This window comes from Papio anubis, chromosome 14, assembly GCF_008728515.1.
Source record: "Papio anubis isolate 15944 chromosome 14, Panubis1.0, whole genome shotgun sequence".
Lineage (NCBI taxonomy): Eukaryota > Metazoa > Chordata > Mammalia > Primates > Cercopithecidae > Papio > Papio anubis.
In genome coordinates this window covers 69,382,607-69,409,584 of record NC_044989.1, presented here as the reverse complement: position 1 = coordinate 69,409,584, position 26,978 = coordinate 69,382,607, and the positions used below count along the sequence as shown (strand labels likewise).

General features: G+C 39.7%; 1 protein-coding gene across 3 annotated transcripts in view; it reads right to left on the bottom strand.

The window, feature by feature from the left end:
• The window catches only part of ANTXR1 (ANTXR cell adhesion molecule 1), a 237,863-nt gene that overhangs the window by 168,087 nt on the left and 42,798 nt on the right, over nt 1-26,978 (bottom strand). For all 3 annotated transcript variants that reach the window (XM_021924899.2, XM_009184349.4, XM_009184350.4), the window contains exons 4-8: nt 12,209-12,290; nt 11,213-11,246; nt 9,359-9,438; nt 6,829-6,897; nt 5,002-5,082 (exon numbers count right to left, since the gene is read on the bottom strand). In XM_021924899.2, coding sequence (XP_021780591.2) covers nt 5,002-5,082; nt 6,829-6,897; nt 9,359-9,438; nt 11,213-11,246; nt 12,209-12,290 — 346 coding nt within the window. The remainder of the gene's footprint in view (nt 1-5,001; nt 5,083-6,828; nt 6,898-9,358; nt 9,439-11,212; nt 11,247-12,208; nt 12,291-26,978) is intronic.

Below are 26,978 nucleotides of genomic sequence, written 5' to 3'. Positions count from 1 at the left end.
CGGTCAGTGGAAATTCCCTGAAGAAGCCACAATATGAGAAGGCACAGGAATAGTTTCTTCCTTTACAGTGTTACTGGCTTAAAGGGCTACAATCTTCCAACCATCCAGACTTCTTGTAATTTTATCACCGTATTCTGCAGAAGCGAGTGGGAAAACTGTCATGGTGCTCAGAGTCCTGTGCAAGTGTGGATGGGGAGATGTTCCTTTCAGCCTGTGTCAATTCTCCAGCTTCCCAGGACAATGGTACTTCATCTGTTGGGCAGTAATGATTTCTGGAGGTGTTCTCCACCTGGTAGTAAAAGGAAAAGTGCTCCCCTGCCCATCCACAGTGTATCCGGATCAGGCCACATGGACTCTGGTCTTGCCTCTGTCAAGCCAGTTCACCTTTTTGGTCCTCAGTGTCTTCCTCTCTGAAATGGGGCTGCTTCCTGGCCTGCCTGCATTGTTCAGTAGAGCACAGTGGGCATTCACATTGTGGGCATTAGAAAGACTTGAGTCTATTCGGGATCACTATTCATTGTGCTGTGTGGCCTTGGACAAGTTAGTGAATCTCTCTGAAATTTTAGTATCTACTTCTATAAATGGGGTAATGATTTCTATATCAAACAGCACCTGTGAAGATTCAAGGAGATGATTATGTGAAATGATTTGCACAGTACCTGGCACATAGTAAGAACTTACTGAATGGTGGTTTTGATTATTTTTACCTTCCTAAGAGAATAGAGGTAGGAAAAATCATGGGCTCTAGAGTCAAGGAAAAAGCAGGTTCTAACCCTGCTTTCCCCTCAGGGCTGTGTGGTCTTGGGCAGGTTATCTGAGCTTCAGTTTCTTCATCTGTAAAATCAGAATAGGAATATGTACTTTGCAGCATTGTTACGATTTTTAAATGAAATCATATTATATGGGAAAAAGGGACAATGTCTCATTCCAAGGCAAGTTCTCTACAGCTGTTAATTTCCTTCTGCCCTTTTCCTGTCTCTCTCAGTTAAGAAACTAAAATGGAAAACAAGCGGGAACGTTTTGAAAAAATTTGACACATAAGTACTTCCTCTTGAAGGAGGCAGGATTGAAGAACAGTGAAAAGATCAAAACATGAGTATCAGATTGAGGAAGCAGAGCATCTGGGGATTTGATGAATCCAAGCCCTGGGCAACTGGCTCCTGGTAATCCACTGGTGATTTTCCATTTCCTCAGACATTCATGGCTAAATGCCATGGATAGAGCAGAATCTCTGACCAGAGCTGAGTTCAAATTCCCCACTCCACCATTATGAGAGGGCAGACCTGGGGGCAGTTTCTCCAACCTTCTTGCACCTCAGTTTCCTCACCTATAAAATGGGGATAATTAATCCTTCTTCAGAGAGTGGTGGTCAAGTGCCTGGTAGAGGAGCTGATAGAGAGAACATGTTCAAGTCAGAGTTGGTTTTCTTCCTCAAAGGCCGAAATGCTATTGATTCTGAGTGTCATGATGTCTAGATTTCCTGAGTCTTGATTTCAAGCCTGATTGCTCTACTGTCAGACTCTATATCTAGCTATAGTTTCCTATTGTCCTTCGATTTAGCTTCTACCTGCTTCTTCTTTTCATCTTCTGCCATTCTTCACTTTAAGCATTGGTCTTTCATTCTCCTATGCACTGTCCTGGGCCATGCTCTGCCAAGAACATTCTATCCATGCCCTTCCAATGGATGCCTCCATTGCATCCTTCAGTTCATCTCTTCAAAGGAACCTGGGTTCTTTGTCAACCCTTTTACTCTTAATCTCATGGCCATGTTATTTCTTTTATTCCAGTTATCACAATTTTAATTCCACATATTTATTTATTTACTTGTTTTGAATGTGTCTCTCCCACTGGATTGTAAACTCTACCAGGACAGAACCTCTACCTGCTTTAGTTGTTTTACTGAATGGTCAGAGCCTGCCATAAAAGGTTTTCAATGAGTATTTGATGTATGAATGAATACTAGCCCCTGCATATTAATTTAAGGTTTAAAAATATGGGCATTATGGGCAGAAAACTTTGTGAAGAATTTGAGCTTATCAGAAGCTGCTCTGCAATCTTATTTTGGATAATTAAGCCCAGTCCTATTTTATTATGAGAAAATAACCAGCCACAAAACAACATCCATGGGAACAAGCTGGGATAGAAGCTTCAAATGGGGGGGGGGGGGGGGGAAACGGAGAGTTTTCTTTTCAGTATCCAAAAGGGGAAATGAATCTACTTCTTAAAAAATATTTAGCCAACTTTTAGGCCATAATTATTTCTGTCTGATTTGAGAAAGATGAGCTCTCTCTACTTGTCCCTGTTTCTGAATGAACAACTGCCGTAAACATGGGTTTCCAGTACTGGAAGGATCAAAACCACTAGCATAACTCACAGATAAAAGCTCGCAAGAATGTTATCATTCAGCTGAAAGTTTGGAGACTGAAGTCTCAAATTAGTTTTCTTCCTATTTTGAATGATGGTTTTGCTAAAATTTCTTAAAGATCTTTGCAGTTATTTCCATTTGGGGATGGAGGAAGTTATACAAACATGTGGGCTCATGTTGAACTTGGGTGAGTTGCTAAGGCTGGTGTATTCAAGGACAACACTGATTTATTCATACAAAAAGAGTCCCGTCATCTGTGTGGGAAACAACACGTGGAGTTAGGCACACGGCTCATGAGGACGTTTGAACAGGTAAGAGTTGTCCTTTTTCAGAATCTAGCCATCTTAAGGCAGGACTATTGCCTCCTAATTGGCCTACAGTCTCTGGGTATCCCCAGTATGCCTCCTATGTACACAAGCACTGCCATCAGATTATTTTCTTAACTTGTTTCAGTAATTACACCCACTGCCTGTAGGTTAGAGGCAAAACCCCTTCAAGGCTCATGTTAATCTGATTTCAAACCCAATGTCGAGGCTTGTTTTCCATTACTCCTGACTCCTTTACCCAAACTGTCCCACCAGATAGACAGGTGTTATTATTACTGACCCCTGAATAGGCCTTTCTGTCTTCCAGCCTCTAGGCTGAGGTCATAATATCTTTCCTTTGGTGCTACCCATCACCTTTCCCTGGTCTTTCAATGATTCAGGTCTGCCCCGCCTTCTCATGAGGACTCCTGTCCAGAGTAATCCACCTCTGAGCTTCTTAAGGATCCATGATTGGCCCCCAGTCCTGCCATTAATCATGTTTTGCATCCCTTGGGTTGTTGTTTTACATGGTTATCGTAGTTCTTGTTGCTTACACTGTCACGTATGCCACAGTGACCCCAGAAATGATTTAGAGTAGGGGTCCTTCACCTGTGGACCAATAATTGGGTCTGAGAATTCTCTATGCTATCAATAATTTCCACTTTCTGGTTAAGGTAGTCTGAGTAGGCATATATTCTTTGCAAACAAGCACTTCTTGAATAAAACAACTGTCATCGGAACATAATTAAGATAGAAATTCCCAACCTAAGGTGGGATGATTTTTCACAATTCTGTATGCTTAAGGTCAGATATGTCAATGTTCTAAAAGCATACCTGGGGCACTTTTTTTTTTTTTCAAAGCAGATTTGAAATATATGGATCCCTTGGATCCACCTGAAACTCAATGCCATAGAATCTCTTGGGAATAGGTATTGAAAACATAATTCTCAAATGATTTTTACGCCTATTCAAGAATGTTTAGGGGATCAAGGGAAGCTGACATAATATCCCTCATATGATGGGGAAGGGAAGTAGAAGAGGCAATAATTCATATGCTTTGAGTGCCTATTAGGTGTCTGGAAAAATATTAGGAATTTTCACCAGTGATCCTTGTAATCCTCAAACAAGGATATAAGCCATCATCAGTCCCTGTTTCCAACAAGAAATGTCCAAGGACCTGTAAGTGTTAAGCATGTGGGCCAGTGAAACTCTGGGTTCCCGGACTCTAAGCTTCTTACTACTCACTCTGCATTCCACTCTGCTGGAGCTCCTAGCAAACCTTGAAGGGAGAGCAGCATGGAGGCACAGCCACGCTGGAAGTTTCCTGGGTTGGTCTGGGAGGGTTGGCAGATGCTGAACCCCTGGCCGGTAACCCCTGGATCAAGACCCCCTCGACACCTTAAGAGGAAGGCGACCCCCTGAGCTCCAAATTTGCATCCTGGACCCCAAGTCTGGAGCCTGGTAAGCTTCCAATGAAGATCACAGATGCCTACCTGGTCACAAAACCTAAAAGGTGGAGGCTGCAGAGCATCTGAACATCATTGCGGGTGCAGCACGCATACTGACCTGCTGGCTGAGGCTTTAAGACAGCAGCAGCCAATATTCCAGCTGGACCAAGGGCCTTGCCTGTGTGGCGGAGGTGGAGAATAGAAGCCCTGGAAGCCAGTGTCCTGTTTACCATTCAGGAAAAGGTGTGTAGAAAATCACCTATGTGTGAAGGAGGACTGGTGACTGTGCAAACCCTGGACAGCACTGGAGCCCATGTATTTGGGGATTATAGTTCTAAAGCAGTGGTTCTCAACCTTGTCTCAACATTAAAATCACCTGGGGAGATTTAAAAAAACTCTTGAGGTCCAGGCCGCACCCCAGATCAGATGCCCAGGTAGCAGTGCTTTTTAAATCTCTGCAGATGACTTCAATGGACAACCTGGTCTAAAGTGCATCCAATGGCCAAGTGATGTAAGTCCAGCCTACAAGTGCTCTGAAGGCAGCTTGCGTTCAGTCACAGTGGGAAAGCTGAGGTGGTCAAGCGTAAACCACCAGCCACAGTCTGCCCAGTTAGAACGGAGAGGGCCTCCTGAAGCTTGGCTCACTGCCAGAGCAGTGCCCCTTTCAATTGTTAATTTTCCATTGTAGGGTACAATTGAGAAAAGACATGTGTGAAAGGCAGAAGGGAGAGATGGGACGTGGCAGACACAAAGATACAGGAAGAAATGATGTTCTCTCAAGCAGAAAAACACCAGGCTTGGAGAGATGGAATTCGGGTATTAATAGCAGATTGGAGACAGAAGGTGCCTGAATGTCCAGTCTCAGAGCAAGAGCTCTACTTACTGAGTGGATGATGCCTTGCAGAGCCTGAAAGCCGTCATTCACAGGAAACACATGATCCTTACTGTCCGCAATCCGGGCCAGCTGAGAACACAGCAAATACACAAACACATGGGGAGACTGTTAGGCTTGGATGTGGAAAATTTAGGAAAGCCGTTGGGGCTAAGAGGCTCTAGTTATATTCAGAACCCAGGGGAATATGAGGCCTTCACTGGGCTCAGGGGCTGCCCTGAAAAGCCATCAGTAATAACAAGCTCACCAGTGGCCTCTCTGGAGCAGGCCCAGGGTTGGCTCCAGCTTTTACATTTGTTTTAATACTTTTCTCCTTGGGAGCAGAGGTAAGAGTGCCCAGCTTGATGAATGCTTGGCCTGGGTTGATATGTTTATAAATCTGGGCCCAGGCCATGGGCTCATTTTTCTCCCATTCACCCAAATTCCTGTTGGCAACTTTATCTGAATCGAGCAGATTCAAGTTCCCTTTCAGAGCAACTTTAAATTCAAGCTTTGGTGTTGGGTGAGGCCACCTTCACCTTTCACCCAAACTGCCCTTAAAGAAAGGGCCCTTGCAGTTGGTTCGGTTGCTCCTGCTTTATGGAGCAGGAAACTGAGGGCCAGGAGAAGCTGATGTAGGGCTTGTCTGCCCCCAGATCTCTGTGTGGTTCTGTGACTGCCACAGAGTCAGTGTCAGCTGGTGTGTATGGCTTCTTAAAAAATATGTTTTATTGTTTTTACTGATTGCAAAAGTAATACTTACTCATTGTAAAAACTTAGGAAAATCCAGCAGAGTTAAAACAAAAAGAAAACAAAGGTTACTCATAATCCTTCTGTCTGTTCATCTATCATCTATCTATCTTTATTAGCCATTTGATAGATACCATTCATACTTCTTCTATGCGAACATACAAATGTTTATTTTAGAAGTGGGCACATACTATTCTCACTGCTTTGTAATCCTGTTTTATTCACTTAATGATATATTACGAGCATTTTCCTACGCCATTAAAACAAAAAGAAACTATGAACTACATGAGGAACATGTATTTAGATTGTTAGTAAGTTTTTACAACTTGCTTATTATATGCACTTATACATACTTTTTTGCCCACTTGTCCAATTATTTCCATATTTTTGTGTTGAAAATGCATTGCATTTTTCACGGGTGAAAGGGAACATTTGTTATTTGAATAAGAAAATCATACTTGTCAAATTAAATTTGGCCAAGTGTGGTGGCTCATGCCTATAACCTCAACACTTTAGGAGGCCACATTGGGAGGATCACTTGAGCCCAGGAGTTAGAGACCAGCCTGAGCAATACAGTGAGGCTTTACCTCCACAAAAAATTTAAAAAAATAGCCAAGTGTTGTGGTGTGCGTCTGTAGTCCCAGCTACTCAGGATGTGCACTGGTAGACCCAGCTAATCAGGAGACTGAGGCAGGAGCATCACTTAAGCCTGGGAGGCAGAGGCTGTAGTGGGCTGAGACAGCTCATTGTACCCCAGGCTGGGTGACAGAGTGAGACCCTGTCTCAAAACACAAACAGAGAAAAAAAAAACAAGTTTTCCAAGTTAATTCAGATATCTTTTGACATTCTGGCAATTTAATGTTTGCCAAGAAAGATGCTGCCTTGATGGTCTCTGTTGAAGACCTCAAGAGCATCAGCAAATTAGTTCATTTTCCTTATACAACCAGTAATTCCTTCCTGTTTAGCATTTCTAGAAAAATAACCTATTTCAGGGGCATTTATTCCATTGATCTGCCCTCTGCACTGAACACATTCTTCATCATTCACAAGCTCAGTATGCTCCAAACCTGAGGAAACCCATGACCATACCTGTGTCTCATTGAAATCTTTCACACCAACACAGTAAACAATTGCACCAAGATCTCGAGACCTATTAGCCTGGGAAAAGGAAAGAAAGGACATTAGAAAGAGAAGCAGTGACAAATGAACTCATCTTGGAGCTACCTGACTAACTTCAATGATGAGGTATTTAATGAGCACCTACCATGTGCTAGGTGCCATATTGGAGAAGGCAATCCCTGTCCCCAAGAAGCTCAGACTTCAGTGGACACCACATTCTAACATAACACATGGTGGACCTGAAAAGACCCACTAGAGTAGAGTCTTGATGAAGGGCTTTGAAAGATGAGGGGAGGAAGGGAAAACTGCAGGCTAAGTTAAATATTCTGGGGAAATGATTACCTTTTCTATTCCTTCGATGGATTTTTACTGACATACGTTTCTTTGTAATGGGGGCATGATATCATAAAAGAATGGGGCCTTTGGAACTTGAAATAGTTGAGTTGGACCCCTGGCTTTGCTCTGTATAGTGTTTTGGGGATTAAATGAGAACGTTTACAGAGCTCCTCACACAAGGCTAGAACCACATAGATACTCACGAATGTCAGCACATTTTGTGAATAAAGCCTTTTTCATTCCTACAGAATAAGGTGGTTTAATGGAAATTGTGGTCCATATTTGAATAGCTAAATCCATGATCTCTACAATTAAGCACTGGGATGGCAACATAATGAATAATACCCAGATTTTGGCTCAATTTCAATATTGGATTTATTAAAGCCTCTGATAATCTGATTTCCAGATTCTCCTGTGTTTCAGAATGGAAAAAAAGTTGGAAATCCTTGGCACATACAGTGGGTGCTTAACAACTGATAGCAAACATACAGTGAGTGCTCAATATATGCATATTTATTTTGATTGTGTTATTTTTTCCCTTTCTTAGTACTCAAATCCACTTTTGTTTAACACTGAATTCTAGAAAGGACAAAAACATATGTCTTTTTTTCCTTCATGTTAGAAATTTACCTGCTTTTTTGGGATAAAATAAACTTTTAGACTCATTGTAGCCCCAACCTTATTTGCAACAACTCTGTGATTCTTCTCCTCCAGTTGGACTTTATATAGAATTGTCAAGAAGGGAAAAGTTCAATTTCTTTATATCTTGTGCTTTATCTTTCTTTTTCAGAAGGTCTCCTTCTATTGGCACTCTGAATATTTTCCCAAGTTTGTATGTGCCATACCTAAAATTCCTTCCCACTAACCCCTATCTTAAGCCTCTGACACCCCATCATTTATTTTAGTTTCATTTCTTTCCTTATTAGGGTTTTTACTTTATTTGACTGTTATTTGGCACCCAAACAAGCCATCTTGCCTTCCCATCACATAGTGAGTTTCTACTTTCAAATACAGAGATGCATTATTTTCCGAATGCTCAGGGAATGTCTGTCCTATTACCTTTTGTATTTCCTCATTAGAGTTACTTTTTGTACTAGTGGGAGGAGAGTTTACCTACATAATTTCCCTAAGTCCTCTGCCAATGGTGGCCTCCAAAGGCTGACCATTATTTCATGGTAAGACTCATGAGGGCAGCAGCTGTGTCTCACTCACCTCTGTGCCTCTAGTTTCTAGCAAATGGTCAAGTATATGCCAAGCTCTCAGTTAACGCTGAATAAATGAATGAATATATAATTCGTGTTTGCAGAAAGAGCTGAATTTAAAGTAAATAGTTGTTAAGAGCTTGAGGAAAGTGTGATGCTATCATTAACTCCTCTTCTAGAGCCTGCATCTCTAGGATGCTGTTTCTTTCTACCTTGGGCCTGAATGACCCTTTGTCACTAATAAGGCTATGGTTTCAATACATTTCTATGGTTAACTTGCTTCCTTTTATACTAATTATGCATATAGCTCAAATGTGAAACTTGAAAGAATTTCTTAAGTATAAACATCAGTATTCAATTCATCAGCAAACTTCTTTTTCTATTTACACAAGGTAAAATCTTCATTGAGAGAATTTTTCCACTTGCCTTAAGGAATAACTTTTGAGAACACAAAGAAAAGGAAAAAAAGGAACTATTAAAAGAGAGATGACAATTTAACTTTGCTACCAACTGCTGTTTAACTTCAGTTCTTAGAGTGAAAATCTCAATGATTAATACAGTCTGACAAGATTGGCTCTTACATATTTCAAGTAATTCTTTCCCTTCCTCCTGTTTTAGTAGAAAATATAAGGAAAAATTCTATCAATGTTTATTTATTTATAAGTGATGTACAGTACTTAAAAACTGTTACAGCAATATAATGCCATCAATAAAGGCAGGGTAGATATTTTGAATCCTTCAAAACAGAGTAATATGCAAAAATTTTGAAAGGGGAAAATATTTACCATGTGTAAGACATGAAAATTCACTTGTAGAACACAAATTATTATTATTATTTCTACATATGAAACTATTTAATTCAGGGGATTTGCAAAGAAACCCTATTACCTGAGTAGAGAGAGTGCGGCCCATTTTAGAAAGGAGAAGCCCTGTTCCACAGATATGTTTAGGCCGTTGCTTACCTCCCTCTCTGAATAGAAAAAGAGATCTTCATGGAGTTCTCCATCAGTCAAGGCAATGATGACGCTGGCTGTCCTGTATCCTGTTTAACACAATACAGACCGGCTCAGTCCACCCTGCCCCACCCAGGGAAACACCCTCTCAGTCCCAGGATTCGACCTCTTATGAGTTCAACCACCCAAAGTCAATATTATGAGGATCGCCAACTTTTCTTTTGGGCCTGGAAGCAACTCCAGCATGAAGAAGGACCCTCCATGGGGACAGACTTTAGGGGCAATAGGTTTTGCTTTTGCATTTCTCAGCCTCATCTCAAAGAATGGCCAAACCTGGTGAAATGGTCACTAAACCAACATTTGGGAGTAGCCCCGGTGAATCAAGTGTGATTATTTTCTGTTAGCAGACACATAACTGTTGCCCAAGCTGTGAGCAAACTCCCACCTGGGCTGTTCAGGAGTCCTTCTCACCTGCTGTAATGGACCACATACACCACCCCTTGAAGACAGTTTGGTGAAAGTAATAGTCATCCTGATTTCCAAGTTGACTGGAAGAATTATAGCAGTTGGCAAAACCTACTAAAATTCTTTCAGTGATTTTTAGGCTTCTCATATCAATGTTCATGGTTGATTTACATAAGCAAGATTTGTTATTGATATTGAGTCTGTTCTGTTGGTTGCAGTTTAGGATGCAACAAGAAATGGACACTTCTACAGGCCTGGGAGGAAAATCTCTAGTGTAATATTGAATCTCTTTTTTAAGAGATTTGACTGAGATACAGAAATGCTACTCACGAAAGACACTGTAGTAATAATAGCTAAAATAATAATAAAAATTTCTATGTGCTAGGCACTCTACTAAGTATATTTTATGCAGTTTTTTTCATTTAAATATAGGAAAGTTTAAATCAAACTGGTATCTTTTTTTTTCTACACAATAATTAGTTTAACAGGATTTAGCAAGACCCAGATGTTACTCTATTCCAAGAGGGTTGACATTTCTGCTCAATTAGTACTCAAGTTAGACATTCTAACTCAGGACCACAAGCATATATGGCAAATATCACTCCAGTAGGAATATTCTATTACCTGCAGGAAGTCCCTGTATGGTGAACAATTCTTGCTGATCCATGGGCTCTGCTGCAGGACTTAACATGCTTCTTTACTTTTCCTTTTTCTTTTTTTTTTAAATTATACTTTAAGTTCTAGGGCACATGTGCACAACGTGCAGGTTTGTTACATATATATATATCTGCCATGTTGGTGTGCTGTACCCATTAACTCCTCATTTACATTAGGTATATTTCCTAATGCTATCCCTTCCCCCTCCCCCGTCCCCACAATAGGTCCCGGTGTGTGATGTTCCCCTTCCTGTGTCCAAGTGTTCTCATTGTTCAGTTCCCATCTATGAGTGAGAACATGTGGTGTTTGGTTTTCTGTTCATGCGGTATCAAACTGGTACCTTGATCTTAATGTTATGTCCAGTCACGGTAAGGCTTGGAGCTCAGAGAAGGACAAGAAAATCAAATTTTACATAAAAATCCAAGACTTTACTAACTTATGCAGGTATTTACTAATTTAATGAATTCAACATGCAAAACTGTTAATGGGAATTAGACTGTGGCCATAATGGGATCTTAATTACTTTTATATAACTTTTTGTGGCATCAACAGGACAGTGGAATTTGACCCAATACATGCCACTTTTCTATGCATTCCTTGTTTGTGATGAAATGTGTATCTAAGAATTACAGATAATATCATACATGTCTTTTGAAACATGAAATGACTGAAGCACTTTTTCAGCAACAAACACGGAAAAAGTTAAATAATTCATAATGGTAGTTCATACTATAGTCTTACCTTGTCTGTTTTCATAATAAATCTGCTCACTGGCCTGAAAAACATATGAAAGAGCCATTAGGCTTATAACCACTGTTTGCCACTCCAAAAACCATAGTGGATAATGGGCTCTGTTATTGAATATGCAGCCAATTCAGTCTTGATTTCTTATGTAATTCACCCAGGCTTTGCTCAATTATCAGTGGCTGATATCTGTGTAAAGTTACCTCTCATTTAAGTAGTATACAGTCATGTGCTGCATAGCAATGTTTTAATCAAGGACAGACTACAAATATGACAGTGGTCCTCGAAGGTTATAACGGAACTGAAAAATTCCAATCACCTAGTGATATCTTAGCTGTGGTAACACTGTAGTTCAATGCATTACCATTTCCATGTTTAGAAACAAATATCATTAGTGTTACAATTGCCTACAATGTATAGTAGAGTAACACGCTGTATAGGTTTGTAGCACAGGGGCAATAGGCTATACCATATGGCCTAGGTGTATAATAGGCTATACTATCTAGGTTTGTGTAAGTGCACACGGTGATGTCACAATGACAAAATTGCCTAACAAGGCATTTTGTTGAAATCCTTGTTAACTGACAGACAGCTATAGTTGTCAACATGGATCGATGTCTTATTCCTTATGGCCTAGTACTTGTTTCCCTTAAAGCTGAAGTCCCTGAAATTCTGCCTCAATCACTGAAGCTGACATCCAACAAAGGACATTTTTGGAATGGCCGGACTTGTGTGTGGCGTGAATTTGTGACTGCTAGCCAACCATTAACTAACAAACCATTCATCAGGGTCAGGGAAGGAGGAAGGGAATCCATATGTTTAGTTCTTTTGGCTAGAGTTATCAGTGTACAAGCTTATGGGAAGAAAATGTACTCTCTTGCTATTGGGTGCTATTCAGCCCTCTTAATATATGTGCCTTATCTCATCAGTCTCCCCATGTTGATATTTCAATATCACGCTTTATATTTGGATTTAAAGTTGTTTTAAAATTACCCTTTCAAATCCTTCATGCATGTAAGTGTCTCCTCCTGGCAGAACTTTCTGGAGTTCTTCTAGGCCTTGACGGATTTGTTCTCTGAAATCCAAAGACACTCTGTTAGTCTTATTTGAGCATTTTTTACTTTGCTGTTGTAGTCATATGTACTGGTCTTCTTCTTACCTCTGTGGATACTGCTGTATAGTCCCAGTAATTCCCCAAAAGCCTATCAAAGGGAAGGCCTTTATATTATCCATTCAGGGTCAGCCATAGCACAGGATGAGTGAGATTTCAAGGTGTAAGGGAAAGACTCTTCTGCAGGAATCTCCATCTGCTTGTAAACACTTTCCTTTCCCTTAACACAGACAGTGTTTTCCTTCTACACTGGAAATGAGTCTTTAAATGCTGCTCCTGATGGGACACACAGCAACTCAGGCAACAATGCAAATGGCTCATGTGAGCCAGAAAGAGGTGAGAACCGAGAACCCAGGGAAAGGCCACCGCAAGGACGCAGGTGGGAGAGGGTGGCATCCACAGCAAACTGCCACTGCACGGGTGTGCCAAAGGCAACGGAAAATAAAAGCCCAAGGAATCTCCGCTTTCCAGGACAGCCGAGAGTGTTTTCTGTGCGCCGGTGGCTGTGTTTTCTTACTTTGATTGTTCAAGGTGACAGTGCGGGCAGGAAGAGGAAGTGGGATATGGCATTGGGAAAGAGTCCAACTGGCAGTGGGAAATCTAAATGACTTGGGGGCCAAATGGAATCTTTGTGGACCATTCTCTCTGGGATGTAAGAAGTCTATATTCATGTTCCTGTCTTTTAAATAGCTCCACATTGTGCCAAAAAGGGCAATAAAGTATAATTTCTGACTCACATACCTTATTCATAAACTATAACGCTATGAAGGGTTTAAAATTTTGCCTTCTTCCTACTGGGGTCTTTTTAGTAGTAAGGGTGGAGATGCTCTATTTAAATTAGGAAGAGAAACTCCTTTTGAATAGGAAAAAATCTGACATTTATTGAACATCTGCTACATACAAGGTAGTGACCAAAGATTTCTGATTTCATCCTCATAATAACCACTGAAAGTGGGTATTACTGTCCTCACATTACAGGTAAGAAAACTTGGGCTCAGAGAGGTTAAGTAGGAGAGTGGAGACTTGAAGTCAAATCTATCTGACTCAAAAAAGGCTTTCTCCTCTGCAAAGCAGCCTGTAGCATGGAACAATGCTAGAGAAGTGGGAACCTTGCATCAGTGAAAGGCAATGGCAATTCCTAACACTGTCTGGGAACTTACGGCTCTGAGAACTTATGGTGCCAGACTCTGTCTAAATACATGAAATACAATCAATCCACTTAAGCCTTATGACAGCTCTTTGAGGTAGTACTATTGTTACTGCCATTTCATAGATAAGAAAACTGAGTCACAGAGAGGTTACAGAACTTACCCAAGGCCCATCTTACCTAAGGCACAGGTGGGATTTAATCCCAGAGGCCCTGCTCTTAATCAGTATGATAAATACTCTCTTTTTCTCTCATGTTTATCCTGGCATTGCTTGGAGGGGGAATTCTAAAGAAAATAGTATCTTTTGTTAAAACTGATATGATAGGGAGACCATGGGTAAGGGTGGATCGCTAGACTGCTGGAGATTTTAAAAGACAAACTGAAAACAGCCTGTGCCTGTCCCTGGGCTGCTGATGCTTCATAGGTGGAATATTTAATACCAAGTAACTCAGACTTCAGAAACTGACTATTGTCTTTTCAATACCCATGTATCAGACCACACACCCAGCTCCCCAAGTCAGAAACTGGAAGCCCTCCTTGATCCACTACCTTGACTTTCTTTCCTCTCACCATCACCACATTCTGTTAGTTCTACTTCAAATATATCTCGAAATGGACTACTTCTCTATCTCTTTGGCCAAAACCATTGTCCCAGCCGCCATCATCTCTTGCTTAGTCACTGGGTTAGTCACCTGCTATCTTTTGACTGGCCTCTTGCCTCCTTTTCCATTCTTTCTCCATAAGGCTGCAAGAATGTCCTTAAAGTACAGATCAAACCATGGCATTTACTCTCTGGCTCAAAGCCCTTCAAGAGCAACCCATTATACCTAGGATTATATCCCAAATCCTTGTCATGACCTTCCAGTGCCTATGTGGATGGCTCTTGCCTCCCTGTGCAGCCTCATCGCACATCACTGTGCCCCCACTCTCTTGCCCTCAGCCACACTGGTCTTCCCAAGCCCCTTTCTCCAATAGGCACTTCATAACAGCAATCACTGCTGCCTGGGAACACTATTTGACCAGCTCTTCATGGAGCAAATTCTTATTCAGGCTTCAGTACTAAGTTAAATGCCACTTGCTAGTCACTTGAGTAGTCTTACTTGACCTTCCTAATCTGAATTGTCTTCCTCTATTAGACTTTTTCCTGGTACCCCACAATTTTTGCTTTATAGCACTTACGATATTTTACAACTAATAACGTTTGATTATGCAATTATTAGTTCAGGTTTTGTTTATTTGTTTCAGTTTCAGACTTTAAATTCCTTGAGGACTGGGCCATGGCTGTTTTGGTCCCCACTATATCTTCTGTGCCTACTACAGTGCCTGGAACATAACAGACATTCAACAAATACTGAGGGGGTGAGTGGAGGGAATGGATGTCTCCACTGTTACTCATTCTGGGAAGAAACCATTTTGGGGCAGGGATGAGCTTCCCTTGGCCATGTGGAAGGAGGCCAAGCATGACCTGACCTGGACATTAGCTAGATCTGGTCACTGACAAGTCTGGGCCCATGTGGTGGTTAAAAATCATTCTCTATGTTATATCTCTTACACTACCTCTAATATTCCAATAAATCCCATCAAAAGGCATACTTTAATTTCAAAGCCTGTTTTTTGGTAATGAGAAAGAGTATATATCCTGGAGGATAAAGATGAGAGCAGTGTCCCCCACCAAGGCCATGCCAGGCGCAGTGCATGGCACCAGCAATCCCCTGGCAGGGGGCAGCTCTGCCCCATGGGTTGGCAGTTTCATGCGGGTCCCAGCAGCAGAGGTAGTGGCAAGGGGACATGAGGGGGAGGCTGGGATAGGAAAATTGGGGTCTGTTTGTGAGCACACAGAGTTGGCACCATAGAACCCCTCACAATAGCTGTGGGGCACTATGGGGCAGAGGGATAATTTCTGATAGTTAGGTGGGAGAAGCTTGGGCATTAAAAGTAAATATGATCTAATTTTTGGTCATGGACTAGTGAAGTCTGGACATTTGGGTAACACCAAATGTGGAATATTGTGTTAAGACTTGAGATTTAAAAAGAGGGCAACAACAACAACAACAACAACAACAACAACAAAAAAAAAGGCGTCTTGGGGGTGTGGAAATATTTGTTTGGCTTCACTGTATTTCTTCCCTGCCAAATAAAGTCTGGGAACTGGGGTATTTTCTCTAAGCCTATTTCCCTTTCTTTACAAGTATTTTCTTAAGGTTTGCTTTTTTTTTTTTTTTTGGTACCAGAACAATCAAAGGCTGTTTTGGAAAATGTCCTTATCCTTGATGCTTTGTATCTGGCAAGATATGAACTCACTAGTTGCGAGTGGCAAACACAACCTCCCCATTATACCGCCCTTACTGCTCAAAAGATCAAATAACACATGGCCCCGTCTCCCCACTCTCTGCCCTTCTTGAAGGACCCACAACATCTAAGCAAACAAAATGGATGGTTTCATAGGAATTGTGGGTGTGTTTTAGTTCTGGGACAACAGAACTATTAATAAGGGTCTATTTTTATTTTCTCTTGGAAACTGAAGGACATTGGGAGAAAGATCTTTCAAGGGATGATAAGAACTTCTCTGAGGACTTGGTTATTACCAAGTGAAATGTTATCTTCCTGGGAAATGAAAGAGGCAGGGCATCCTATGAAGACAGGCTGCTATTACAGAGCCCCTGTTTTCCCTGGTGATTTCACATGTCTGCCAGTGTTCCTACTTAGAAGCTAAGGGTTTTAGGCCACATGTTTTGTGTTCCTTTTGCAACTCCCACTACACTTAATGACTGGCATCAAGCAGGTGACTGTCGAACGAATGATTCCAGTTTGGGTGCATTAACCCATCATTCATTATTGGCCACTGCTATTTGTTGAGCATACACCATGTACCCAGCACTATGCTGGTTTGCAGGGGTAGAAGATGGGAAGAATCAGTCACAACGTCTTCTGGGCTTTCTGCTGTTCTAGGAATTTCTCTACTCTTCATGATTACTTTCTGGGATTCTGGTTGTGTTATGACAGTTTGATAACGTTGCTGATGAAAACATTAAAAGATGAACACACAAGAAAAAAAATTAAATAAAAAAAAATAGCCGGGCATGGTGGTGCATGCCTGTAATTCCATCTACTAGGGAGGATGAGGCAGGAGAATCACTTAAACCCAGGAGGCAGAGGTTGCAGTGAGCCAAGATCACGCTATTGCACTCCAGTTTGGGCAACAAGAACAAAACTCTGTCTCTAAAAAATTAAATAAATAAAAGAAAGAAAGAAAGAAAATTTAAATAAAAGATGGACACATACAGAATGTCAAGAAGTGCTTCAACAAGCCTTTATCCCGAGTATTCTACTGAGGTTTCCACTGCAAAATCTCCCTTAGGATTCTGCAGTGGCTACCACATTTTGGTTCTATAAAAACAACCTCCATCATCATCCAAAAATAACCCAGCATCAGCTCTGCATTGTCAACTTCCTAGTCTTCTTGTAAAAGAGCTTTGTCATTTCTGGTAGTCTTCCTTCTTCTTTCTTTATTTCAAATTTGTTTTGTGGATCTAGTTTACACCTGGTATCATTTTCCTTCTGTGGAAATGGACTCTTCTCAAATGCTTTGCAGTTGTTGGCTTTGGTTCTCAACTTATACAGTAAACACCTATCACTATTTATTACCACTAATGCTACTCTTGGAACATTTCCAGATGGCCTTATGGCTCCAATTGTTGACTCAAGAAAACAGTGTAGTGAACAGAAGAACACAGATTAATTAAAGACATTTTGCTGTTACTTTAGGAGTTAAGTTCTACAACCAACTGTAATCATTTGTTTACAATGTATATAAAACATAGTCTCTTTGGGACTTTTACGTAAGGATAGGCCAACATGATTAATTTAATATCAAGATGCATGCTGAACCAAAGCTCCTCTTATGTACTTTTAAGTGAAATACAATTTATACACAGTAACATGCCCAGATATTTGTTCATTTCCCTTATAATTGTTGAATATATTTCTATAAAATTGTTTATAATATTCCTATATTATATTTTAACATTTGTAGGATCTGTAGTAATATTCCTTTTCCTGATATTATCTGTAAGTTGTATTTTCTCTCCTTTTAGAAAAATCACTCCTTTTTTTTTTTTTTTAAGATGGAGTCTTGCTCTGTTGCCCAGGCTGGAGTGCAGTGGCACTCCAGCTCACTGAAACCTCTGCCTCCCAGGTTCAGGTGGTTCTCTTACCTCAGCCTCCTGAGTAGCTGGGACTACAGACGCCCGCCACCACACCTGGCTAATTTTTTGTAATTTTGGTAGAGATGGGCTTTCACCGTGTTAGCCAGGATGGTCTCAATCTCCTGACTTTGTGATCTTCCTGCCTTGGCCTCCCAAAGTGCTGAGATTACAGGCGTGAGCCACTGCTCCCAGCCCAGAAAAATCACTCTTACCAGTGGTTTATCAATTTATTCTTTTCAAATACTCAACTTTGAGCTTTGTGATTTTCTCTATTATTTGTCTTCTTCTACGTCTATTTTCAATTTTATTGATTCAGTTGTTATTGTTTTCCTTTCCCTACTTATTTTGAGCTTAATAAATTCTTTCTTTTTACTTTTTCATTGGTTTTAAATCATTTAAACTTTTCTTCTTTTCTAAGGAAAACACTTAAAGCGTTATATTTACCCTAGGCACGTGACGTTAGCTGCATCCCACAAATGTTGATATGTTGGGTTTTCGTTTTTTGTTGGATATGTTTTCTAATTTCCCTTGTGATTTTTCTTTAACCTATGGATTGTCTTTGACACACAGATTTTCTTCGATAACTTTTTATCTCTAGTAAATACTTTTTATGTTGAAGTTGGCTTTGTCTAATATCCATTACAACTTTTTATGATTGGTGCTTGCACAGTGTATCTTTTTACATTCTTTCACTTTTAATCTATCACCATATTTATATTTAAAGTGTCTCTTGTAAACCATATATAATTGTATGTGGTGGACTGTTATACTAATGTCCCCAAAGATTACCCCTCCTACTCTATGGTCCCCTCCCATACTGGCTCTGCATGTAGCCATGTAACTTGCTTTAGGCCACAGGACATCTGTAAATATGACAAAAACTAAGACTCTATTAGCACATGAATATTAGAGTTTGTTTTGTTGGACTGTTGCAGCCACCATGAGGGAAAACCTGGTCTTTTCAACTCCTTGAGAAGGAAGGACCATATTGAGAGAGAGATCTTCAGCTGTTCCAGATGCATTATATTTCCCAGCTGAGCCTAATTCCCAGCTGATCCTATATATAAGCTGCATAAATAAGTCCAGGTGAAATCAGCATAAGAAATTATTGTTTCAAGCTGTAATATTTGGGGTATATTTTATGCAGTAATAGATCAATGATATGCTGGATCTTGCTTCTTTAGCCAGTGTGACATTCTCTGCCTTTTATCTGGAATCTTTAGTTCATTTTATATTTAATGTAAGTCTTGGCATGGTTGGGTTTGAGTCTACCATCTTGCTATCCTGCTATTTGCTTTCTAATGGTCACTTCTGTTCTTTGTTTCTCCTTTCCTATATTATTTTGCATTGATCATGTACTTTTTGGTATTTCATCTCATATCATCTATTAGCTTTTTAAAAACATAAAGCTAAATATCTTGTCTTTTTAAAAGCAGTTGCTCTATGAATTCTAATATGCATCCTTATTTTATCACAAGCTACTATAAGTTAATATTAGCTTACTTCTCATATAATAGAAAAACTTTTTAATATTATATTTCCATATAGTTCCCTCTGATCCTTTGTGTTCTTTTATTTTATTTCTCTGTTTGTAACAAATCCCAAAATAGTGTTGTTTCTGTCTTAGTCAATTGTCTTTTTATGAAATTATGAAAAGATAAAAAATAACCTTTTATATTTACCTAAATATTTATCATTCCTGGTACTCTTCCTTCTTCTTCTTTCTTTATTTTAAATTTGTTTTTGTGGATCTAGTTTACACCTGGTATCATTTTCCTTCACCCTAAAGAATTCCTTTAGCATTTCTTTTCATAGTGCAGATTTGCTGATGATGATTCTCTTACGCATTTTCCCCCTTCTGAAAATGTCTTAATTCTGCCTTCGATATTTTAACTGGATATAGAATTCTAAGTTGATTTTTTTCTTTTATCTCTTTAAAGATATTGGACCTTCATTTTCTGGATTGCATGATTTTTTTCCTAATAAAAAGTAAGTTATTATTTTTAACGTTGTTTCTCTTTAGTATATCTTTCCTCCTTTCCCTCTGGCTGCTTTTAAGATTTTTCAGAAACTTGACTATGATGTACTTAGGTGATGCTTTCTTTGCATTTGTCCTGCTTGAGATTCTTTGAGCTTCTTGGATCTGTGTGTGGATCATGTTTGGTATTCCAATTACACAAATACATGTTATCAAGTAGTATAGATCACTTGATATTCTCCCACAAGTCACAGGACTGCTTCATTTTCTCCCTCCAGCCCTCAAACTTTTCCAGAAAGGGAAATTATCAGTTTGGATAATTTCTATTCACTTGTTTTTAAATTTATTAATCCCTTGTCTGTGGTGTTCAGTCTGGTTTTAAGCCCATCTGAAAAATTTTTTATTTTAATTCAAATAATTTATCTTTCAGTTCCACAGTTTTCACTTGGTTCTTTGAGTTTTCTTGTTTTAATTTCTGATGACCCATATCTTCCCCCATTATATTCACCTTTTCCTGTAAATTATTTAACCTATTTATGATAGTTTCTTAAAAGTACCTGTCTGTTAATTCAAATAACTGAGTCATCTGTGGTTTGTTTCTATTAACTATGTTTTTCTTTATTGTGAGTAATATTCCTGTGCTTTTTCCCATTTTTCATAATAGTTTACATTTCAGTCACTGAGTATTAAAAAAGCAGTGGAGACTTCGGTATAATATTTATTTGCGTTGTTTACTCACTGCAGAGCGTAAGCCTTTTATTCTTTGTGAGCTAGGGTGAGGGGCTGATCATTAGATTCCTCCTTGAGTCAGGGTGAGCTTGGGCTGGGCTGCACCTTTTGTTAGATTCATGTTCCCTGTTATTAGGCCAGGTCCTGGACTTTTGCCCTGCCCTGCCTTTGTGATCTTCTCAGTATTTGAGTTGGTAGATGGCTAGGTGCAGCTTCAGATATTTTTGCTTGACCTTTGTATTTCACTCCGGTAAGACTCTAGAATCCAAGCACAATGAGAATCCACCTAATTATGTGATTTCTCTCTACTTTGCAGGCAATTCCTCCACTGCTGCTTTCTTGGAAAAATGTAGAAGTGTGGGTGAGGGGGGATAACTTAGGCTGAGAGATTTCTTTTTCATTTCAGATTCTAATGCCTCCTTCTGGCACACATGGTTATGTAAGACTCAGCTGACTTTTCCTTATCCCTGTCTGTCTATGGCAGACCCACTCCTCCAATTACCCAAACCTAGACCAGGCATCCACCTTTAAGTATGGAAGCTTCTGCAGAAGCTTCTCTGCTTAGCTATTATATAAAGGGTTTGTTTCTCTCTAATTCAGTTAATCAGTGCTTCCTGCATCTCTACTAGCCTCAAGGAAACATATGAATTTTATTTTGTCTGGGCTTTTCTGGTTGACCATGGAAATGAAGGCTTTTCACATCTCTGAATATCATAAACAGAAGCAGACATACTTTACAGTTCTTTCCTAAATGTTTGTGACTACACATTTGTGTCAAATCAGAAAGAAAAATACTAGATGCTGACTACCAGCATACAAATATACTCTAGTATCTCTTATCTTAAAAAAAAAATTTTTTTAAGTCCTCTTTGATCCCACATCTCCTTCTAGCTACTGACTTATTTATCCACATCTCTCTTTATGACACAGCTTCTTGAAACTTGTCTCCTCACTCCTTATCTTTTCTGGTGGGGTCCTTCTTCAAATGTTTAGTGATCTTTGGCTGTCTGTCCATATCAAATGAATGAGACTAAAAGCCTTGTCGGAAGCTCTGCATGCATGGTGGGCGTGCCGATTGATGAACGACCAGTTTTTTTTTTTTTTTTTAACAGTTTTTTTTGTTGTTGTTGAAGACCCTCAAATACCACTGTATGTGTATGTATTTTTCCCTCTAAGACATTTATTTCTACAGAGAAGTAGTTTTCAAACTCTTTTCTTAGATTTTAAGTCTGAAATTGGACAAGGAAGAAGGCTGGAAGTAGCAACATTTGTTCTGCAGATGTCTCTATAATTTCTCTGTGCCTGGTGTCCCTGACTATGAAACCATTCTTGTGCAATTTTGTCAGAAAATATGCTTCTCCTCTCTGGTGGAGGAAAAGAAGGGATAATTTTCAAACTATAGTGGGAGGGACGGATGGTTCTGAAGGTTGAAGAGCTTAGATAAACTTTTAAACAATCAATATTCCAGTTTTCACTCTCTAACCCTTCCTTGCCTTTTGCAATATCCAGGTTTTGAGCTTTCTAGGATTCTACAAGGCTACATGGCTTATTCATCTTCAGTATTTCCTTCCACAGGATTATATTTGACTTTTCTCCACAGTGCCACATCATTTGCCACTCTTCATTCCCTTCTATTCTTACATGTGGTGTTTTTATGGTTTAAATATTTCTCTGTTTCCTCAAAGATGGTCTTTGTGCTTTTGTTTCAAGTTTTCCTGGTTTGGGGTTGGCTTTTTGAGAGAAAGGGGAAAACATTTTAACTTATTAAAATATTTTTATTTATTTTAATTTAAAAATATCATTTTTAAATCGGAAGTCCTCATTTTTTAACCCACTCTGCTCTGACTTTTGTCTCCACAACTCTGCCTCTGCTGAAACTGCTTCGAGCAAGGTCCTCTACGTTACCAATCCAATGATCACCTCTCTGGCTTCATCTTCTTCAACCTCTTTCCGCATAAGACACAGTTGACCTCATTCATTAAGCAACGCTTTCTTCTCTGAAAGATTTGAGAGTAGATTTGTGTTTCATGGCATGAATTCCGTTACACCATACTCTCTCCGTCTACCTCATCACCATCTGTTCTTTCTCACATTTCTATGTGAGTTGTTCCATCTCAACTAGAATTCTAAAAATTTGAGTTCTGGCTCCAGAACTCAGTAAGATTGCCCATCCTCACATCAGCACTGTTTTACAAGGTCACCTCATTCTTCCATGACTTGGAGGAAGACAGACTCAGGATGAAAATCTTGTTCTACCTTGTGCTAGGTATGTCAGCTAACCTCCCTGAACTTTAGCTTTCTCAAAGTAAAACAAAGGCGTGGAACGCTAAGATCTACCAGATTTCTTCCAGCTTAGAATACTGCATTTGATTTGAACTGGGAACCAAAGAGCAAGCAGAAATAGAACCTGGCTATCTTCTGGGAACTGGAGAGGACACACTTGGCAGACAGGAATAGTCTATGATGTGACACAGGATCCAGTGCAGAGCCTGAAGTGAAGCTGACAAAGAGGCGCCCATCAGGGAATTTTTAAAGGTTGCAGCATAAGCTGGCATAAAAGATAAGAGTGATGGTTTAATCACAGGACAAGATGAATTTGTCCAAACTCTTCTTTACACAACTCTATTTTCATTGGTCGCACATTTGTGCAGTAATTTCACCTTGTGGTTTTCTATGGCACCATCTGGCTTTTGAAATAAACTCTGTGAGACCTTCACATACCTTAAGACTTAGCAATTTAACTCCTGGTTATCTACAGGCATACCTTGGATATATTGTGGATTCTGTCCCAGACCACCAAAATAACGTGAATATTGAAATAAAGTGAATCTCACAATGTTTTTGGCCTCCTAGTGCATATAAAAGTTATGTTATACTATATAGTAGTCTATTAAGCATGTAATAGTATTATGTCTTTAAAAAATACGTAGTTCAAATTAGCCAGGCATAGTGACAGGCGCCTGTAATACCAGCTACTCAGGAAGCTGAGACAGGAGAATCGCTTGAACCCGGGAGACGGAGGTTGCAGTGAGCTGAGATCATGCCATTGCACTCCAGCTTGGGCAACAAGAGCAAAACTCCACCTCAAAAAAAAAAAAAAAAAAAAAAAAGTGCACACTTCGATGAAAAATGCTTTATTGCTAAAGATTGCTAACGATCAACTGAGCCTTCAGTGAATCATAATCTTTTTGCTGGTGGAGGGTCCTGCCTTGATACTGACAGCTACTGACTGATCAGAGTCGATGGTTGCTGAAGGTGGGGTGTCTGTAGCAATTTTTAAAAATAAGACAACAATGAAGTCCGACCCATCAATTAACTCTTCCTTTCAAACAAAATTTCTCTGTAGTATGTGATGCTCTTTGATAGCATTTTATCCACCATAGAACTTCTTTCAAAACTGGAGTGAATCCTCTCAAACCTTGTTGCTGCTCTATCAACTAAATTTATGGAATATTCTAAGTCCCTTGTAATTTCAACAATGTTCATAGCATCTTCACCAGCAGTAGGTTCCATCTCAAGAAACTACTTTCTTTGCTCATCCTTAAGAATCAAGTCCTCATGAGTTCAGGTTTTATCATGAGATTGAAACAATTCAGCCACATCTTCAGGCTCCACTTCAAATTCTGGTTCTCTTGCTGTTTCTACCACATCTGTGGTTACTTCCTCCACTAAAGTCTTGAACCCCTCAAAGTCAGTTGTGAGAGTTAGAATCAACTTCTTCTAAGTTGCTGTTAATGTCGATATTTTGGCCTCTCCTGCATGAATCACAAATGTTCTTATTGGCATCTACAATGGTGAATCCTTTCCCAAAGGTTTTCAATTTACTTTGCCAAGATCCATCCGAGGAATTACTATGTATGGCAGCTATAGACATGCATTTCTTAAATAATAAGACTTGAAAATCTAAATTACTCATTGATCCATGGGCTACAGAATGGATGTTGTGTTAGCAGGCATGAAAACAACATTAACCTCCTTGTACATCTTTATCAGATATCTTAGGTGACCAGGTGCATTGTTAATGAGTAGTAATATTTTGAAAAGAATGATTTTTCTTTCAAGAAGTAGGTCTCAACAGTGGGCTTAAAATATTCAGTAAACCATGCTGTAAACAGATGTGCTGTCATCCGGGCTTTGTTGTTTCCTTTAGAGAGGACAGACAGAGTAGATTTAGCATCATTCTTAAGGGCCCTAGGATTTTCAGAATGGTAAATGATCATTAGGTTCAACTTAATGTCACCAGCTACATTCACTCCTTACAAGAGAGTTAGCCTGTCCTTTGAAGATTTGAAGCCGGGCTTTGACTTCTTTCTATCTATGAAAGTCCTAGATGGCATCTTCTTCCAACAGAAGGCTGTTTCATCTCCACTGAAAATCTGTTGTTTAGTGTAGCCACCTTCACCAATGATCTTAGCTAAATCTTCTGGGTAACTTGCTGCAGCTTCTCAATCAGCACTTGCTACTTTGCCTTTTATGTTATGGAGATGGCGTCTTTCCTTAAACCTCATGAGCCCACATCTGCTAACTCCAAACTTTTTCTGCAGCTTCCTCCCCTCTCTCAGCCTTCTAGAAATAAAGAGTTAGAGCCTTACTCTGCATTAGGCTTTGGCTTAGGGAATGTTGTGGCTGTTTTGATCTTCTATCCAAACCACTAAAGTCGGCAATAAGGCTGTTTTGCTTTTTAAACATTTGTGTGTTCACTGGAGTAGCACTTTTTGTTTCCTTTAGAAACGTCTCCTTCGCATTCACAACTTAGCTAACAGGCACACGAGGCCTTGCTCTTGGCCTGTCTTGGCTTTTAACCTGCATTCCTCACTAAGCTTAATCATTTCTAGTTTTGAATTTAAAGTGAGGAACTTACAACTATTCCTTTCACTAGAGCACTTGGAGGCCATTGAAGTGTTGTTAACTGGCCTAATTTCAATATTGTTGTATCTCAGGGAATAGGGAAGCCCAAGGAGAGGGAGAGGGAAACAAATGGGAGAACAGCTGGTTGATGGAGCAGTAAGAATATACACATTTGTCAATTAAGTTTGCTGTCTTATATGTGTGTGGTTTGTGGCACCCCAAAACAAGGACAGCAGATAGTAACATCAAAGATGACTGATCACAGATCACCGTAACAGATATAATAATAATAATGAAGGTTGAAATATTGAGAGAATGACCAAAATGTGACAAGGAGACAGATAATGAGCATATGCTTTTGGAAAAATCATTCCAACAGACTTGCTCAAATCATGGTAGCCATGAACCTTCAATTTGTAAAAAACACAGTACTTGCAAAGTGCAATAAAGCAAAGTACATAAAGAAATTCTTGCTTTTGCCCACCCTACCCTCAACAGGAGGCAAGTATAAGTATGTTCATTTCTGCTTTGTTTATAATGGCAAAAAGTTAGAAACAAATTGTCTATGAATAAGAGAGCAGGTACGTACAGGTGCTACGTTATTACAATAAAATATGATAAAATAGAAAAGTATGCACTAGTTAAAATGAACCAATCAGCTACATGTATCTACACAAAAAACATCTCAAAAACATGACATTAAGTATAAAAAGCAAGTTCAAGAAAAATACATGCAATAGGACCGTTTAAAAAATAAAGTTTAGGCTGGCCATGGTGGCTCATGCCTATAATCCCAGCACTTTGGGAGGCCTAGGTGGCCAGATCACTTGAGGTCAGGAGTTTGAGACCAGCCTGGCCAACATGGCAAAACCCCATCTCTACTAAAATAAAATTTAAAGAAATAGCTGGGCATGGTGTTGCTTGCCTGTAGTCCCAGCTACTTGGGAGGCTGAGGCATGAGAATTGCTTGAACCTGGGAGGTGGAGGTTGTAGTGAGCCAAGATTGTGCACTGCATTCCAGCCTGGGCAACAGAACAAACTCTCTCAAAAATAAATAAATTTTTTTAAAAAAAGGTTAGTATGAATATATATTATAGCTTATGCACATAAAAAAGTATGCAATATCCATTGAAATGGCAAATCCCTAATTCATGATAATATTTATCTCTGGTGAGGAAAGAGAAATGATAAGTATACATAGGAGATGCTGCATGTAACCTCTTATTTCACAAACGTGGTGGTGGGTAATGAGTGTTCATTAACCTTTTTTTCTATACTTTTGTTATACCTCAAATATTTAATCACTTAAAAAATTGAAGGTGAGTAGCAAAGACTGAACCTGGAGTTCATGAGGAGGCATTTGGAGGCTATCAGAATCAGCATTTAATACAAGGCTCAACAGGTCACCCACACTGGTGGCAAAGGAGCTGAGTCAGGTGACAGCCACGTGGCTTCAGAGGTAGAATTGTGGATGTGGACCAGTACTGGGATTGTTTTTGTTGGGCCATAAAAAATATGTTGGTTTTGGCTAGCTAGCTTTGGCTAAGAGAATGCTACTGTTCTTTGGTTCTGTTGACTACTTCTAAAGTTCACCTTGCTGTCTCCATCCAGACAACAGAAATGTTTCTGGGCTCTGCTTTGTCAGTTTTTATGCTTAATTTGTATTTGCCACATGAGGAGTAGCAGGTGAAGGGTGGTATCTGTGATGTGCTGGGGTCTCTGTTAGGTGCTTTCCATATATTAA